Source organism: Ahaetulla prasina, chromosome 6, assembly GCF_028640845.1.
Source record: "Ahaetulla prasina isolate Xishuangbanna chromosome 6, ASM2864084v1, whole genome shotgun sequence".
NCBI classification, from domain to species: domain Eukaryota; kingdom Metazoa; phylum Chordata; class Lepidosauria; order Squamata; family Colubridae; genus Ahaetulla; species Ahaetulla prasina.
Window position 1 is genome coordinate 23,021,253 of NC_080544.1, and position 15,978 is coordinate 23,037,230.

The following is a 15,978-nucleotide window of genomic DNA, read 5'->3' on the forward strand; positions in this document are numbered from 1 at the left end:
AAACCAGTGGTAAGAATATTGGACACCCACCACTGATCACGTGACATATCGCGATGATTTTGCCCTTTGCAGAGGTGGGGTAGGCGTGGCCTGCACATGACACAATTGGTCCACGGACCACCAATTTCACACCCCCTGCTCCAAAGGGTCAATTCAACAGCTTTATTTAAAATTTCAGAGGCAGGCTTCAAGGGATGGTCCGTAAACAAAACAACCCCGATAGGAGAACAATTTGTTGTCACAACAGAAGTCCTCGTGACAGCAGCAGGTGGCAGCACCGACACACCGGGAAAACAATACGTCGAAATCTTGAAAGTTTGCTCATAAAAAAACGACAAACCAAAAACAAACCGGAGACATCGGGGAAGCAAAGTTTGCTCTTTTGCTTCATCAGGTAATTTATTTGTATTTCTCAAATGGGAGCAATAAATATGTTGGCTCGTCTGTTCGTCCCAATTTTATTTAGAACAGATGGATTAAGACCACACAAAAGCTATCGGCTTTTTTTAATAGACTAACGCGACGGACCAGCTACTGGCTTGGCTTACCATAAGATTATGGAACATCTGTACATGTGCAAGGCCAGAGACAACCAACAGCATCTTTTTTGAGATAGCCCTAAAGGACTATAATACTGAAGTAGGTATTTGCTGCAGCTGCCTGACAACAGTCCTTATGCTACTGAAGTGTAAATTGGGGAAGCAGCAACATTAATTACTGGGATGCACACATAATCCTTGACTTACAACAATTCGTTTAGCGGCCGTTCAACGTTACAGTGGCACTGAAAAAAGTGACTTGTGACTGTTTTTCACACTTGCAACCATTGCAGCATCCCCCACGGTCCTGTGGCCAAAATATCAGATGCTTGACAACGGGTTCATATTTATGATGGCTGCCGTGTCCTTGGGGTCATGTGATCAACTTTTGCGACTTTCCGACCAGCAAAGTCAATGGGGAAGCCAGATTCACTTAACAAGCAGGTTATTCATTGACAACTGCAATGATTCACTTAACAACCGTGGCAAGGAAAGTCCTAAAAGGGGGACAAAACTCAGCAATGTAGATTTTGGGCTCAGTTCTGGTCATAAGTTGAGGACTACCTGTGCTGAAAATTTCAGATGCTCATTTGAAACTAACCAGCCCGGTACGTATATCATGGCTTATTCCCGATCCTTTGATCTGGGACCCGATGCAGAAATAGTTTTGTACATTGAAAAGGTGAAAAAACAAAACCGTTATTTTCAGATGAAATGCCTGCTATTCTCTTACAACAGCATTTAGGTCTGTCTTGTAATGTATCTTTAAATATTTTGGCGGGAAACAAGCACGTTGCTGATTGGTTGAAGCCGCCGGTTAAACTGTATATAAGGAGAGGTTTTTCCCCAGCCCGGTTGCTGGGTTCACCATATAGTAAAGAGCTGTTGTCACTACCCTGGTCTCCTGCCTCGTTATTGCCCGAATCTAACACTGGCGACGAAGGTGGGATCTCGAGGTTAAGAGCACCAGGAACGAGCTGAACGCACGAAAGAACCGAACCCAGCAAAGCTCAGGGCAGAATCGCAGCGATGGCCAGCTACACTCCGCCCGCGCCGTTTGACCCATCCAGGGAGAAATGGGGAACGTACATGACCCGTTTCGAGAGCTTCCTGGAGGCAAATGAGCTGCAAGGAGTTCCAGACAACCGCAAAAGGGCATATTTCCTGAGCCACTGCGGTCCCGAGGTCATCGACATCGCGGAAGCCCTGGCAGAGCCAACGCCGGTACAATCGGTATCGTGGCAAACTCTGCAAAATCTCTTAAAGAACCATTTCGCGCCAACACCGTCCAAGTACGTACGGCGATTTGAATTTGGAGAGCGCAGACAGCAAGAGGGCGAATCCATCAGCGAGTACATGGCCGCCCTGAGGAAAGCCTCCAAAGACTGTGGGTACCGAGATTTGGACGAGGAGCTACTAGAGCAACTCATCCGTGGGGTCAGAGACATGCGTTTGGAGGCGGCTGCTATCAAAAAGCAATCTAACGCTGGCAAACGCTCTGGACGAAGCCAGAGCTCATGAGATGTCCACCCAAGCGGCGGAAACCCTACAAAAGCCACTCACGCCAACGGCGAGTGCAAAGGAAACCCCGGTGCACAACGAAGAAATCCAGACCGAATCAGACGGCGAGGATGAGGAGGGAGTTTGCCTCACCGAGAGAAGGGGCAAAGAAGACCGGGATGAATGCGGAAGTTGCGGAGGGCAACACCAGCGTCAACGATGCAAGTTCAAGGACGCTACATGTCGGCGGTGCGAGAAGAAGGGGCACCTGGCTCAAGTCTGTCGAGCACCCCAACCTTCCCGCCGAAAATTCAAATCGACCAATCAGAGCGCAGGATCGGCAAGGCGACCCGCGATTGGTCAAAACAGAAAGGGCGCGAATTCAAATCGAACGACCGTTGTAATAGGCCGTGCAGCAACCCGCGTCGAGAAGAAAATCTTCACCAGACCGAAGATCGAAGGAGTGCCGTGCCGACTAGAAGTGGACACAGGGTCAGCGATCACAATCATGTCCTGGGACACTTTTGCAAAAGCTTTGCCGAAAACCGCCAAACGCAAACTGCAAACACAACGGCTACGAGTGCACGACTACCAAGGGAATCGCATCCCTGTTCGAGGGACCACCTCCGTCCGCGTCGAGTACGGACCACACAAGAAGACCCTGCCCATCACGATAGTCGAAGGGACCCTGCCAAGTCTGTTGGGACTAGACTGGTTCCGTGCATTGGGCATGGGAGTGACTGGCATCTACAGAAGTGACTGTAACCTAAAAGACACACTCATGAACGAGTTCGAAGATGTCTTCAAGGACTGCCTGGGCAAGTACAAGGGGACCCCTATTTCCTTCAACTTAGACCCCCAGGTAGCCCCCATTAGGTTAAAGGCAAGGAGAGTCCCTTTTGCCCTTAAACCTAAGATTGACAAGGAGATAGACAAGCTCATAAATCAGGGGATTCTGGTGCCAGTCGATCACGCAAAGTGGGAGACGCCAATCGTCACCCCAGTGAAACCAGATGGGTCAGTTAGAATCTGCGCTGACTACAAGGCGACGTTAAACAAAGCCTTACAGAAAAGCGCCACCGGTTCCCGTGGTGCAACACTTGCTGCACTCGCTGGGGCAAGGGCAAGTCTTTGCAAAGTTAGACTTGGCTCAAGCCTATCAACAACTGCCCGTAGACGCCAACACAGCCGAAGCCCAAACGATTGTGACTCACAGAGGTGCTTTCAAGTGTACCCGATTACAATTTGGGGTGAGTGTGGCACCGGGGCTATTCCAAAATTTAATGGAGCGACTTCTGCAAGGGCTCCCAGGGGTAGTCCCCTACTTCGATGATGTATTGATATCAGCTGAAAATTTAGAAGAATTGGGGGAGCGCTTGAGAAAAGTTCTGGGCATTTTCCGGTCAGCCGGTCTAAAGGTTAAAGTGAACAAATGCCAGATAGGGGTAGAATCCGTAGAGTTCTTGGGCTACAGAATAGACAAGAAGGGAATTCACCCCACTGAAAGCAAGGTCAAGGCAATAAGAAAGGCTCCAGCGCCCAAAAACAAAACAGAGCTACAGGCATTCCTGGGGCTAGTGAATTTTTACGCGGTCTTTTTAAAAAACAAGGCAACCGTTGCTGAGCCGCTGCATAAGCTTCTGGGAAAGAATACTGCTTGGTCTTGGGGAAAGTCGGAAGCTAGGGCTTTCGAAGCACTAAAGAACCTACTCTCGAGCGATAGCTTACTGGTCCAGTATCATAGCTCATTACCATTATTATTGGTTTGCGATGCCTCCCCTTACGGGCTGTGCTCAGCCACAGACTTCCAAACGGCACAGAAGCCCCAATAGCCTTCTACTCCAGAACGATGTCCTCGACAGAGAGGAACTATAGCCAGTTAGATAAGGAAGCGCTAGCAATTGTGTCAGGGGTAAAAAAGTTTCACGAATACGTTTTTGGTAGAGACTTTGAAATTGTTACAGACCATAGACCTCTGTTAGGGATACTGGCGGGCGACCGCCCAACGCCTGTGGCACTCTCGCCACGATTGACCCGATGGACTATCTTCTTAGCCGCTTATTCCTACAAGCTGCAGCATCGACCCGGAAAAGAGTTGGGGCATGCGGACGCCTTAAGCAGATGCCCACTACCAGGGGCGATCGAAGACCCCACTCCGGGGACGCCCATCCTGCTAATTGACTCTCTGGACTCTGGCCCAGTCACGTCTAAGGAGGTGGCTCGGGCATCATACCGGGACATTATTTTGAGGACTGTACTTGGTTGGGTACAAAGAGGGTGGCCCGCTGCGCCGGGCGAGCGTTTTAAAGAATTTGTAAAAAAACGGGGGGAACTTTCGGCTCAAGGGGGGTGCCTGCTATGGGGGGATAGAGTGGTGATCCCAGAGAAATTAAGAAAAAGGGTGTTGGATCTCCTGCACGAGGGTCACCCAGGGATCGTTAGGATGAAGGGTCTATCGAGAAGCTATGTGTGGTGGCCCTTAATGGACTCAGAAATAGCTGAAAGGGTAGGGAAATGCCAGGCCTGCCAAGAGTCCAGACCTCTACCCCCAACGGCCACGGTTCGGAAATGGGAAAGACCCCAAGGGCCCTGGTCGAGAATCCACATTGATTTTGCCGGCTCCTTCCACGGCCAAACATTCCTGGTAGTAGTCGATGCCTACTCCAAATGGCTGGAAATCATTCTCATGAGATCCATGACAGCCGAAGCCGTGATCTCAGTCCTACGGCACCTATTTGCAACACATGGGTTGCCCGACACATTAGTTTCCGATAACGGCCCGCAATTCACGGCAACACAGTTTGAGGAATACTTGGCAGAAGAGGGCATCCGGCATGCCCTCTCGGCGCCTTTCCACCCTGCGACAAATGGCCTTGCAGAGCGTTTCGTCCGAAGCGCGAAAGAGGCATTGTCCAGACTCAAGCCAGGCGACTGGCAATCAAAAATAGACATTTTCCTAGCCGTCCAACACCGAACCCCCTGTGCCACCACCGGCAGAAGCCCTGCCGAATTACTAATGGGCCGAAAACTCAGGTGCCCACTAGATCGTTTAAATCCCAACTATACACCAGAGGGATACAAGGGGGGACTTGAAAAGACAAGAGGAATGGATATAGGTGACCAGGTATGGGCACACAACTATGGGGAGGGCCCGACCTGGGTAGCAGGAAAAATTCTAAACATAACAGGTCCCAAATCATACTTGGTAGAATTAACGGATGGCCGAGTATGGAGGCGACATATAGACCAATTGAGGAAACGGTTAGCCGAACAACCCGAGTCAGAAGAAACAGGCCCTGACTATTCCATGTTTGAACCAACAGCTGACTCAAACCCGGGAAAATCGCAGGACTTAACTGAATTCCCGGAGGTCCAGCGACGCCCAATGGTTCCTGTAGAAAACAGCAGGGACGACTCGGCAAATAATCCAGGGCCGGATGGCCTAGAGGAGGAGCCGAGAGGAGCAAACAGCCCCTCCGGTCAACTCAACCCGCTCCCAGAGACTGTACTGCGCAGGTCCGAAAGAATCAGGAGACGCCCAGTCTATTTACGTGATTACGTTGAAAAGTAATATGTAAATATAATGTAAATATATAGGTAAAGTGTTTTCTGGGAGGGAAGGAGTGTAATGTATCTTTAAATATTTTGGCGGGAAACAAGCACGTTGCTGATTGGTTGAAGCCGCCGGTTAAACTGTATATAAGGAGAGGTTTTTCCCCAGCCCGGTTGCTGGGTTCACCATATAGTAAAGAGCTGTTGTCACTACCCTGGTCTCCTGCCTCGTTATTGCCCGAATCTAACATGTCTAATAGGTCTTTCCGCCTGCATTAATATTAAAGGAATTTTAAATAGAAGGCCGAATATATCAAGGATGATACTTCCATTTGCTTGCAGAATATTAACCTTCAAGACTGTGACACAAAATTAGTCAAGAAGAAGAGGTGTTTTAATTCGCTAATTTTCACTACAGACTCTCAATCACGTCGTTTTTTAAAATGACGTATCTCAGAGAAGAAAATTAGTCTGTAGATCACACGAAAGTTGATTTTTAATGGAATAGTTTAATACAGGTAGTTCTTGACTTATGACCGATCCTTGGTGACTATTTGAAGTTAATCCCCACCCAAAAAAGGTGACTTGGATCTGAAATTCTGATGGTCATCCCTCCCCCCCACCCATGGTCAGTTACTAGTTTTTGGCAAAATTGCATCAATAATGAACCATTGGCTCACTTAACAATCACAGGGTTCATTTAACAACCACAAAACTTCTTTTACGATGGCTGCCATAGAATTCCCAATTTTACAGTTGTTATGACCTACAACCAAAATGGGCAGGCTCCATTACGGTCGTAACTCAAGGACTATCTTTATAACAAAGAAGATGGAATTATTTGGAGTGATGCAGACTTTCATTTCAAGCATTTGCTAGCTTAAGCCACAAGACACGTGCAATTTGTCTTCACTAATTTTCAGTATCCACGGCTTGATCCCAAACCATGTATCCTTACAAATTGTTCCTATTTGAAATCCCAATCCATCAAACCAGATCTGAAATGATTCACTGAAAAAGCTGGTACAATTGGCTTATTTTATGCAGAACGTAGAATGAACTCAAAGCTTGCTGCTAGAAAGTACTCAGTATGAATTAGCACCCCATCACTTCTCTGCAAGTACCGTATTTTTTGGAGTGTAAGATGCACCTTCCCCCCCCCCCAAAAATAGGGTGAAAATCTGGGTGCGTCTTATACTCTGAATGTAGCCCCACCCAGCTTCTCAAACGGAGGTTTCAGAGGCTGAAAGAAGCTTCAGAAAAGAAGCCCCCAAACAGAGCTTCTGAAAAGTAGCCTCCAAACAGAGCATCAGAGGCTTTTTTTCTAAAGTTCTGTTTCAGAGGCTTTTAGAGGCCGAAAAAAGTTTTTTCTGAAACGGTGTTTCAGAGGCAGAAAAAAAGAGCAAAAAAAAAAAAGCAAGGTACAGAGCTCACAACCAAGAAACCTGTTGCTAAAATTCACCTCTGGGAACAGCTGATTGGGGGTATTCCAGGAGGCCAATCCACCTGCCCATCAGCTTTTTTCTTATTTTCCTCCCCAAAAACTAAGGTGCATTTTATACTCCGAAAAATACGGTATATAATGTTCCAGATTTGCAAGCATGAACACTATCCTGTAAGTTCTATAGCAATTTGTGGTCAAAGGACTAGTTTAGGCTTAAACATTAAAATTATCCTAGAGAAGCTGGGAGCAGACAGATTCAGCAAGTGCGTCTCACCGATCTTCTCAGACACACCTTCAGAAGGCGCCTCACAGTTTACAAGGCCTTAGAAAGATCTCAATCATCACCTTGAACGTTTCTGACTCTTGATCTTAGCTCTCTCTTTCCCAGCCTTTACAGGTTGAACTTACTTTGCATACAGAGCCCATCGGTGCAATTCTTGGAATCAAGCAGGACGCCGCTACAGTCCTTGCCTCCATTTCGGGGAGATGGGGCCATGCATTCTCGGCTCCTCCAGTGCGTGCACTCGGTGCTACAGGCTGACCACTTGCTCCATTCAGTCCAAGCTCCATCTACTGCGTTGCCAAAAAAAAAAAAGAAAGAAAAAAAGACACATGAGCACAGAGAAAGCTAATCAGAAATCCATAGGCGCAAAAAGGGAAGCTTATCAAAGGCCTTTGGTGGTGATTACTGCAGATTAGGGCTGGTACAGGTAGTCCTCGAGTTACGAATGTAGCGGAGCCTGCCCATTCCATTCATGGAAGTGAATCGCATACCTTGAATGAGATCACTCCCTCCTTTCGCCCACGCATTCGCTAATTGAATGCGAGACTCGTTAAGTGCACATGAGGTATTTCAGGATGGGGAAGGTCATGTGGGGGAGCTACTGATGGAACAGGCCACCTGCCTAAGGCCACCCAAGGCATCCCGGCCCCCGGAGGCTTTCATTTCGGCCTGCAACGGGCCAGGGGGGGCCTACGGAGGGCGGAATGGGGCTCCTGAGGAGGGATCCTCCCCTTGGAAGTTCCATTTTGGCCAGCAACAAGCCAGGCAAGGCCTCTGGACTCCTGAAAGGGCTTCTGTGGGGTGGATACTCCCCTCAGAAGCTCCATTTTGGCCTACAACATGCCGGGCGAGGTTTCTGGATGCCCGAATGGGGCTTCTGAGAGGCAGATCCTCCCCTCAGAAGCTCCATTTCAGCTGGCAATGTGCTGGACGAATGTTGCAGAGCCTTTGCAGTTGTTCGTAAGGGCGAACAACTGCTGTGGTGCTGCAAGATTTGTAATTTCAGGCCTTGTTCGCAAACGTGAGGGGACACTTTTTATGTAACTTTCAATGTTTGCTAAGGGAATGCTCGTAACCCGGGGGCTACCTGAATTAATTTTTGAATTTTGCATTAAAATCATTATGATGATGGTGTTGCAATTGCTTTAATTTCAGTATTTGCACACTGTTTAGAATTCTCGCAGACTGAGGTAGTAGACAATAATTTCCTTCTTATTTATGCAATTTATTATTTGCTGCTGGGCTAAGACACCGGGATCTGCCTATGGTTATCTGGTGTGATAAAGGGGATATATGTGATCTAAAATAATAAAAAAAAAACTTTCTACTTCATAGGTCATAATTCTGGCTACCCCAAAGTGTTCTTGCAACATTTGCAAGTTCTAATCTCAATTCATCATAAAATATAAATTCAAAATCCATACCAAATGGAACAAATTCATCAAGCAAATGCATTTCACAGCATGATTTATCTTAGGGTCCAGCATTCTGTCATAAACTATATGCATTTTACTCCTGAAGCTGGCAAAAACAACTAGATTAAAATATCCGGGATTCTCACAAAGCAGCTTTTACTGTTTTTCCTTACTATAATGTTCATCCTATTTTTTTTCCCCTCTCCAGGCTGCAAATGTTAGAAGATTGTTCTTTTTGCCAGTACTTTGAAATACTACGTCTTGCTGCGACTAGCAGATGCTGTGACATTTACAGGAGATTATGAGAATTACAGTGCAGCATTTGAAGGGCACCAGGTTGGGAAAATCTAGTATAATGTTTTGATTTTGATGCCCATCTGGGAAATAAAACACCATGTTTTGAATGATAGCCATCTTGTAACTTTCCCTAGATACTGTCAGATGCACAGTATGAGCCTCAAAACTAGCTTGGCCTCCTTGTGTCAAGAAAACAATAACAAGTTGTATTATTTCAATCGAACAGATGACTCAACTGGCAATATTTACTCTTTATTCCAGAGAGAAAGAAAATGAAAGAAAAAGGAGAAGGCCACCTTACATGGCTTTGCATCATCTTTCAAGGTCTCTAAAGCACAGCTAAGGAAATGCAATGACTTCCCCAGATATCTCTTCAGATGTCTTCTCGAAGATGAACCAGTTCTACGCACATCTGGAGGGGAGTTGGTTAATGGCTCCAAGCAGCCATCTGAGACAGGGTGGGATTCTATCGGTTCAGACTGGTTCGGGAGAAACGATAGCTCCGACAATCAGCTGGGAATGAACCGGTTCGCTCCGACGATCAGGTTGGTCCGCCTGCCCGCCCCTGCACTCTACTTAGCTTTATCTTCTCAGCTGATTGGTGTGGCAGAGCGGATTGCTGTGTCTCAGCTGTGTTACTCCCAAGTGGTAACACAGAAGGTTAATATTTGTAAAACTGTGCATGCATGCGCACTAAAGTGCGCAGCGAAGCACGCAATCACTGAACTGGTTGTTAAACCGGCAGCATCCTACCACTGGTCTGAGAGGGATTTGGCTGAAGCACAGCTGCAGCAGGACAACCCTGGGGCTTCAGGTAGGGAAAGCATGTAGTTGCAGCTGATCAGTGATGAGGAAGGGGAACTGCCTGCTGCACCTGATCCAAGAACATGCAGGGCAGAGAAAAGGCAGGAGCAGAGAAGGTCAGCCAGAGTACTCGCGAGGAAGCAGCCTCACTCTTCTTGATGGGCTGCACCAGAAGCTGGCTATTTAGCACAGCAGACAGATGGAAACGATGCTGGGAATGACGTGTTCATTTCCTAGCGGTGTGCTTTCTGGTCGTTGTGATTCTTGCCTTCCTTTGGATTGACACTGTGCCTTGACTTGCCTCGGGCCTTGTGAACTCTGGATTTTTCTTGCCTCGTGAACCCTCTTGTATTGTGGATTTAACTTTGCCTGGTGGGTTTATCTTGTTTGGGAAACTTTCAAGTGCCTTTAGGATTCATTGGTCATTGTTCTGTGATTAGCACTGGTCTGCGTTTGGCTTGACTTAATTGGGACAGTTCTGAGGTTTTGGTGAAGGGAATTGCTGGGGAATATTAATAAACCCACTAAACCAGGGGTCTCCAACCTTGGTCCCTTTAAGACTTGTGGACTTCAACTCCCAAAGTTCCTCAGCCAGCAAAGCTGGCCAAACAACTCTGGGAGTTGAAGTCCACAAGTCTTAAAGGGACCAAGGTTGGAGACCCCTGCACTAAACCACAGTTACGTGTGTGTGTGTGTGAGTGTGTGTGTGTGTGTGTGCACACGCGCGCGTGCATGTATGTGTAAGCAGGATAGCACAGGAAAGCAAATATTCATAAAAATAGTTGGGACTTTGCTGGTCAAGAAGTCAAGTCAGCCACAAGCTGAGAATAATTGCTTCAGAGGAGCAAAAGAGCGGGTTGACCATCCTTCAGCTCAGACAGAGTAAAGGAAATATTTTTCAGAAATGGGTCACCTTTTTCTTATGACAGAAGCTCACAATTCAAGATCAGAGGCTCAACATCATTATTAGCCTCCTTGAGCAGGATAAATGAGTGCTCTGATCCAATGATCTGAAAAGCAATATCCTCCCCAGCTGAACCTACCTGGGCACATGGTAGTGCAGGCAAGCTTCTGGAAAGATTGTCCATCACAAATAGAGCCACCATTGAGTGGCGCTGGATTGGTGCAGGTGCGGGTGCGCTTCTGCCATCCACGGCCACAACGGTTGCTGCACGAGGACCAATCTGACCAGGTAGACCATCCACCATTCACTAGGAGTGAGGGAGGAAACAAAAACAAATAAAGTGAGGGGGAAAAAACTGAAACACAACCTCCTAACAAGTCCCCTTTTGTCTCAGCCAAATCATACACTGCCATTTTCCCACATGGAATAACTACATGGAAGATATTCTATACCCGTGATGGCAAACCTATGGCATGAGTGCCGGAAGTGGCACGCAGAGCCATTTCTCCAAGCACGCCGGTCGTTACCCATTGCTCTTCTGGATTCCGGCACACATGTGGGAGCTGGGCAGTTGGTCTTTGCATGCACAGGAGCGCTAGAAACCAGAAGAGCAGCTCTGTGGCACGCATGCGGGTGCTGGGAAGCTAAGCTTTAGGTTGCCAGCACATGCAAGGCACCAACCAGATGGTCTTCGTGTACACATGTGCGCCAGAAACCGGAAGACCAGGTAACCGGCATGCATGCGCATGCTAGATACCAGAGAATCAGCTTCCACTCGGTGCTGAAAAGATTCACCAATACTGTTCTATACTGTAGGCATCTCCTTAGACATGCAACAGTTCTTCATCACAATGGTTGTCCCAGCTATTATTAACATTCTTCTGGAAGATATTATTTGATTTCCTATAATCAGAGCAATCAAGAGGATAAGGATAAAACAAGAGTCAAAAACCAAAGAGGACTATTTCTGAGACAATATGAGAACTAGCCCCAATCATATAAGGAAGGTTAGAGGAGTACATAGTTCAACAGAGCTCTGGGAATATCGCCAGGATTTGATGAGAATTTGGTATTGGCTAAAGAAATTAAACTGAGAAAATCCTTCAGAGAATTAGGGAAGGTGACACAGATTGGTACACAAAGGTGCCAGGTTTTGTCCTCAGCAAATCCTGGTAACAGAAGGAAAGATTCATGTCTGAAAAACTGAATTGCTGCTGAATATCAGTTTGGAAATCCTAGTGATGGCTAACCTTTTTGTCATCGCGTGCTGAAAGTGCTCCCTGGACTCCCCACACGCCCCCGCATATGCGTGTGCGATCCCCCACCTCATTTTGGGCCTAGCAGGCTCCCCCGCAGCCTGTTTTTGGTCCCAGGAGGCTGCAGGGAGGCCTGCTAGACCAAAAATGGGCCATTCCACTGCGCTCCCCCCTGCCCCCTGGGCATGTGCGCGTGACCCCCCCCCAGGGCATGCGTGCGCATCTCCAGCATGGGACCCGCCCCTCGCGCATGCTGGCGGGCAGGAGGCGTGTGTATCACAGATTCGCTATCACAGTTCTAGTCTCTTGATAGAACCAATAAAGGCAATTAAAGTAAGACGTTCTTCGTGTTGCCTCTAAGATTCCTTTAGCTTGCTCTTCATATTTCAGATGATAAACCGGGGCAGCTACTAGTACATCACAATTGGGTTTCTTGTGATAAGATTGGGAAATGGCTGTTTCCATAAGTTATTCTGAGAAGTCCTGTAAATTTCACCAGAAATAACATCTTTCCTTCTCTGAGTGCCTATTCCCTGCTTCCAATCAACAAATGTGAAAGTCTTTTGTACAGTATAGTGGCCAAAATTGTGGAAAACTTTTGGGAAAAGTGTATTTTTGAGATTTGATGGCTAACACCACCACTTTTTGGGGTGTGTTTCAAGATAATCATATTCCACTGCTGGAATGGCTTGGGAATAGCTTAACCCAATTGAAAATCTATGAGCCGACTAGAGAAACTTGTTAGTCAGAAGTGACCCAGCAATAAAACCCAGTTAATAGAAACAATCATTCAATCTTGGTTTCACATTATAACAGCTGCAGAACTAAAAGACTTGGTTCACTCCATGGGAAGACGTTGTAAGGCCGTCATTCATGCTAACTAAGTATTAACTGACGTGGGGATAATTTTTGTATATCTCATTTTTTTTCTACCTGTTTCACTTTTCTTCTTTATACTGTAACTGCTATTCTAATGGCAAATCCTTCGTAAAAGTCATTGCATTACATTCTTGATTAAATTATCTTTCCGTTGATACTTAATTTTATGGTACTAGCTCAAAAAAAAAAGTGGTGTTATTAGCTAGTTTTAGAAAGTACACTTTTCCCAAAAGGTTTCCACAATTTTGGCCACTACTGTACATCTTTGTTAAATGTACCTAGTTGTTTATTAAACCAAAGACCTACTGTATGTTGCAATTTCATGAGGCTAGAAGTCCTAATGAAATCAATGAGATTTGGTTCTGAACCAGCGATGCATAAGATGGGGTCACATTTCAAATGCCTTCATAAACCAAATAAACATAAAGGCAGAGTGGTCTCCTTTGAGTCATGTGCAACCTCTGGCAACTTCATAGATGGTGTCCGTGCTCTTTTCTTAGCAACAACATAGAACCGGTTTTCCATTATCTCCTTCCGGTGCGATATTTTATCTTCTAAGTCTATATCCCTGACATTCCCTGATGCTTTCCCAACCCAATACAATGAGTCTGAACTTGTTATAACGTTTGTAAGATCAGCAACTGCAGCAAACTGTATTCCTCGCATTCTCCCGCAGAAACGGGATTTCATTCCCACAGACTCCCATCCCTCCAAATTCTCCAAAAATCATTACCATAAACAATTATCGTGGCCGTGGTGCTCCTCCGCTTGGCAACAATGTTTTTTGCCACGCAGGTGTAGTTGCCCGTATCAGAAAGCCTAGCCTGCTTGATGATAAGATTGTTATCTATAGTTATCAGGAAGTTTGTGTCCTGGGAAGCATCAATCACATCTTCATTCTTCAGCCACTCCACCTATATTAAGTTTCGGAAAGAGAAAAAGAAAACGAGATGATAAAAGGTTGGGGCAGGCAGAAAACAAAAGACTGTCAACTCTGAAGCAAACCTGGCTGAAGCCATCTTTTGCTGAATCATAGTTGCCACGAAGCCCGAGAGGGCGAAGAGAGGGGGAAAGTATATAGATCCGGCAACAGTCAAAACAAAAAAAAATTCCTGTGGGAATCAAGGTCATCTCTGTGCGCTCCCACAGAGCGGCCTGTGCGCTCCCACAGAGCGGGCCTCCTCAGGGTGCCGTCGACCGAACAATGTAGGTTGGCGGCCCCCAGGGGGAGGGCCTTCTCTGTGGCAGCACCGGCCCTATGGAACGAGCTACCTCCGGGGTTACGCCAACTCCCCGACCTCCGGGCCTTCAAACGGGAACGGAAGACCTTATTATTTCACCGAGCGGGACTAGCCTAAGAAATATTTTAGCGAAATTTTAAATGGGTTTTAAATCGGTCTCTGACCGTTTTGGTGATTCGGCCATTAAATATTTGATTTTAATTGTTTTTACATATTGGTAGTGTGTGTATTTTAATATGGCTGTAAACCGCCCTGAGTCCTTCGGGAGATGATGCGGTATAGAAATGTAATTATAAATAAATAAATAAATAAATCTCAACAGGTGGCTGCTGAAGGAGGAGAGGAATGACCAAGCAGCCTGCCAGCTATATTCATTGGACAATGTGACCGGTGACATCTGGGAGGTGGGACTTTTGTTCTTTTAATTAGGTGAAAACCACAGGAACTTTTAGCGTTGGTTTTCACCGACTATGCCGATACGATGTATCCCATAAACATCATGTTCTCGGAGGAATCTACCTGCCTCTAAGTTCTGCTTTTGACGGGTGCGTTACTCAGAATACTGACAAAGACAATAACTCTTATCATTAGAAATAAAAATTAAATACCCTCTCCCGAAATAGTTCCTTCTACTACAACAGCAATTTAAAGATGGAAATTTGTGATTGTCTTTGAAGTGTAGCCTTCTCTGAGACGCCTGGGCCATTTGCCATCCAAAATTGATATAGAGGCCCAATAAATTTACAACAGTTTGCTTAGTGGCTGTTCATAGTTACAACGGCACTGAAAAAAGTGACTTATGACCATTTTTTCTACTTACGACCAATGCAGCATCCCCATGTTCACGTGATCAAAATTCAGACCATATTTGGCAACTGACTCGTATTTATGACCATATCTGCACTCTCCCGGGGTCACGTGATCCCCTTTTGCAACCTTATGACAAGCAAAGTCAATGGGGAAGCCAGATTCACATAACAACCACGTTTCTAACATCACAACAGCAATGATTCACTTAACAAATATGGCAAGGGAAGTCGTAAAATGGAGTATAACTCACTGAACAAATCTCTCACTTAGCAACGTAAATTCTGGGCTCAGTTGTGGTCTTTAAGTTGAGGGCTACCTGTACATATGGCATGTACAAATGGTGTTTTTGCCTTACGCAGCACATAGGGGAAAGCCCCAACTGGTATGTACACAATTATTTCATGATGTTGCAAGCAATTGCCATAAAATGATAGCTGAGTAAACTGGAAGAGATATATAAAGAATGCTAAAATGCACCTGGTTTTGCTCATTATTTGAGAAAGGATGGTTTTCCTTATGTACAGGCAATTCTATTTTTAACTTTGTTTTAAAATGGTTGGGTCTGGAATGGCCTAATTTGTCTGGCTGTTTGCTTGCAAAGTAGCAAAAGACCAGATCATTCCTTGGCTGCATTTATATTCTGCTTTGCCTTATTGTGCGCCAAAGTCACATTGTGAAAGTCATGAATTTCAAACCAGGACTTTGTTCAACAAACCATCCCTAGCCAAAGAACTTCTGGGAGGGAGGGAGGGAGGGAGGGAGGGAAGGAAGGAAGGAAGGAAGGAGGGAGGGAGGGAGGGAGGAAATGCAAAATCAATGACTACTGTCTGCATATCTTCTAAGCTTATAGACCACATGAGTGACCATGTTGAAGAAATCATTAAACTATCATTGCTCCTGCAATTAAAAGTTTTCTGCAGAACCATCAAGACATTATCTTCACCTTCCCGGCTCCAGATTCTATGCATATGTAGTGCCAGATTGGAACCATTTCTTTACCCTAATCCTGATGTTCAAAATCACAAATAACAGATAAATAGAGAGAGAGAGAGAG

The 15,978-nt window shown here is 46.0% G+C and overlaps 1 protein-coding gene across 3 annotated transcripts in view; it reads right to left on the reverse strand.

Moving 5' to 3' along the window:
* UNC5B (unc-5 netrin receptor B) overlaps positions 1-15,978 on the reverse strand; it is a 321,982-nt gene that overhangs the window by 38,726 nt on the left and 267,278 nt on the right. For all 3 annotated transcript variants that reach the window (XM_058189390.1, XM_058189389.1, XM_058189388.1), the window contains exons 5-7: positions 13,607-13,787; positions 10,878-11,045; positions 7,444-7,608 (exon numbers count right to left, since the gene is read on the reverse strand). In XM_058189390.1, the coding sequence (XP_058045373.1) occupies positions 7,444-7,608; positions 10,878-11,045; positions 13,607-13,787 (514 nt within the window). The remainder of the gene's footprint in view (positions 1-7,443; positions 7,609-10,877; positions 11,046-13,606; positions 13,788-15,978) is intronic.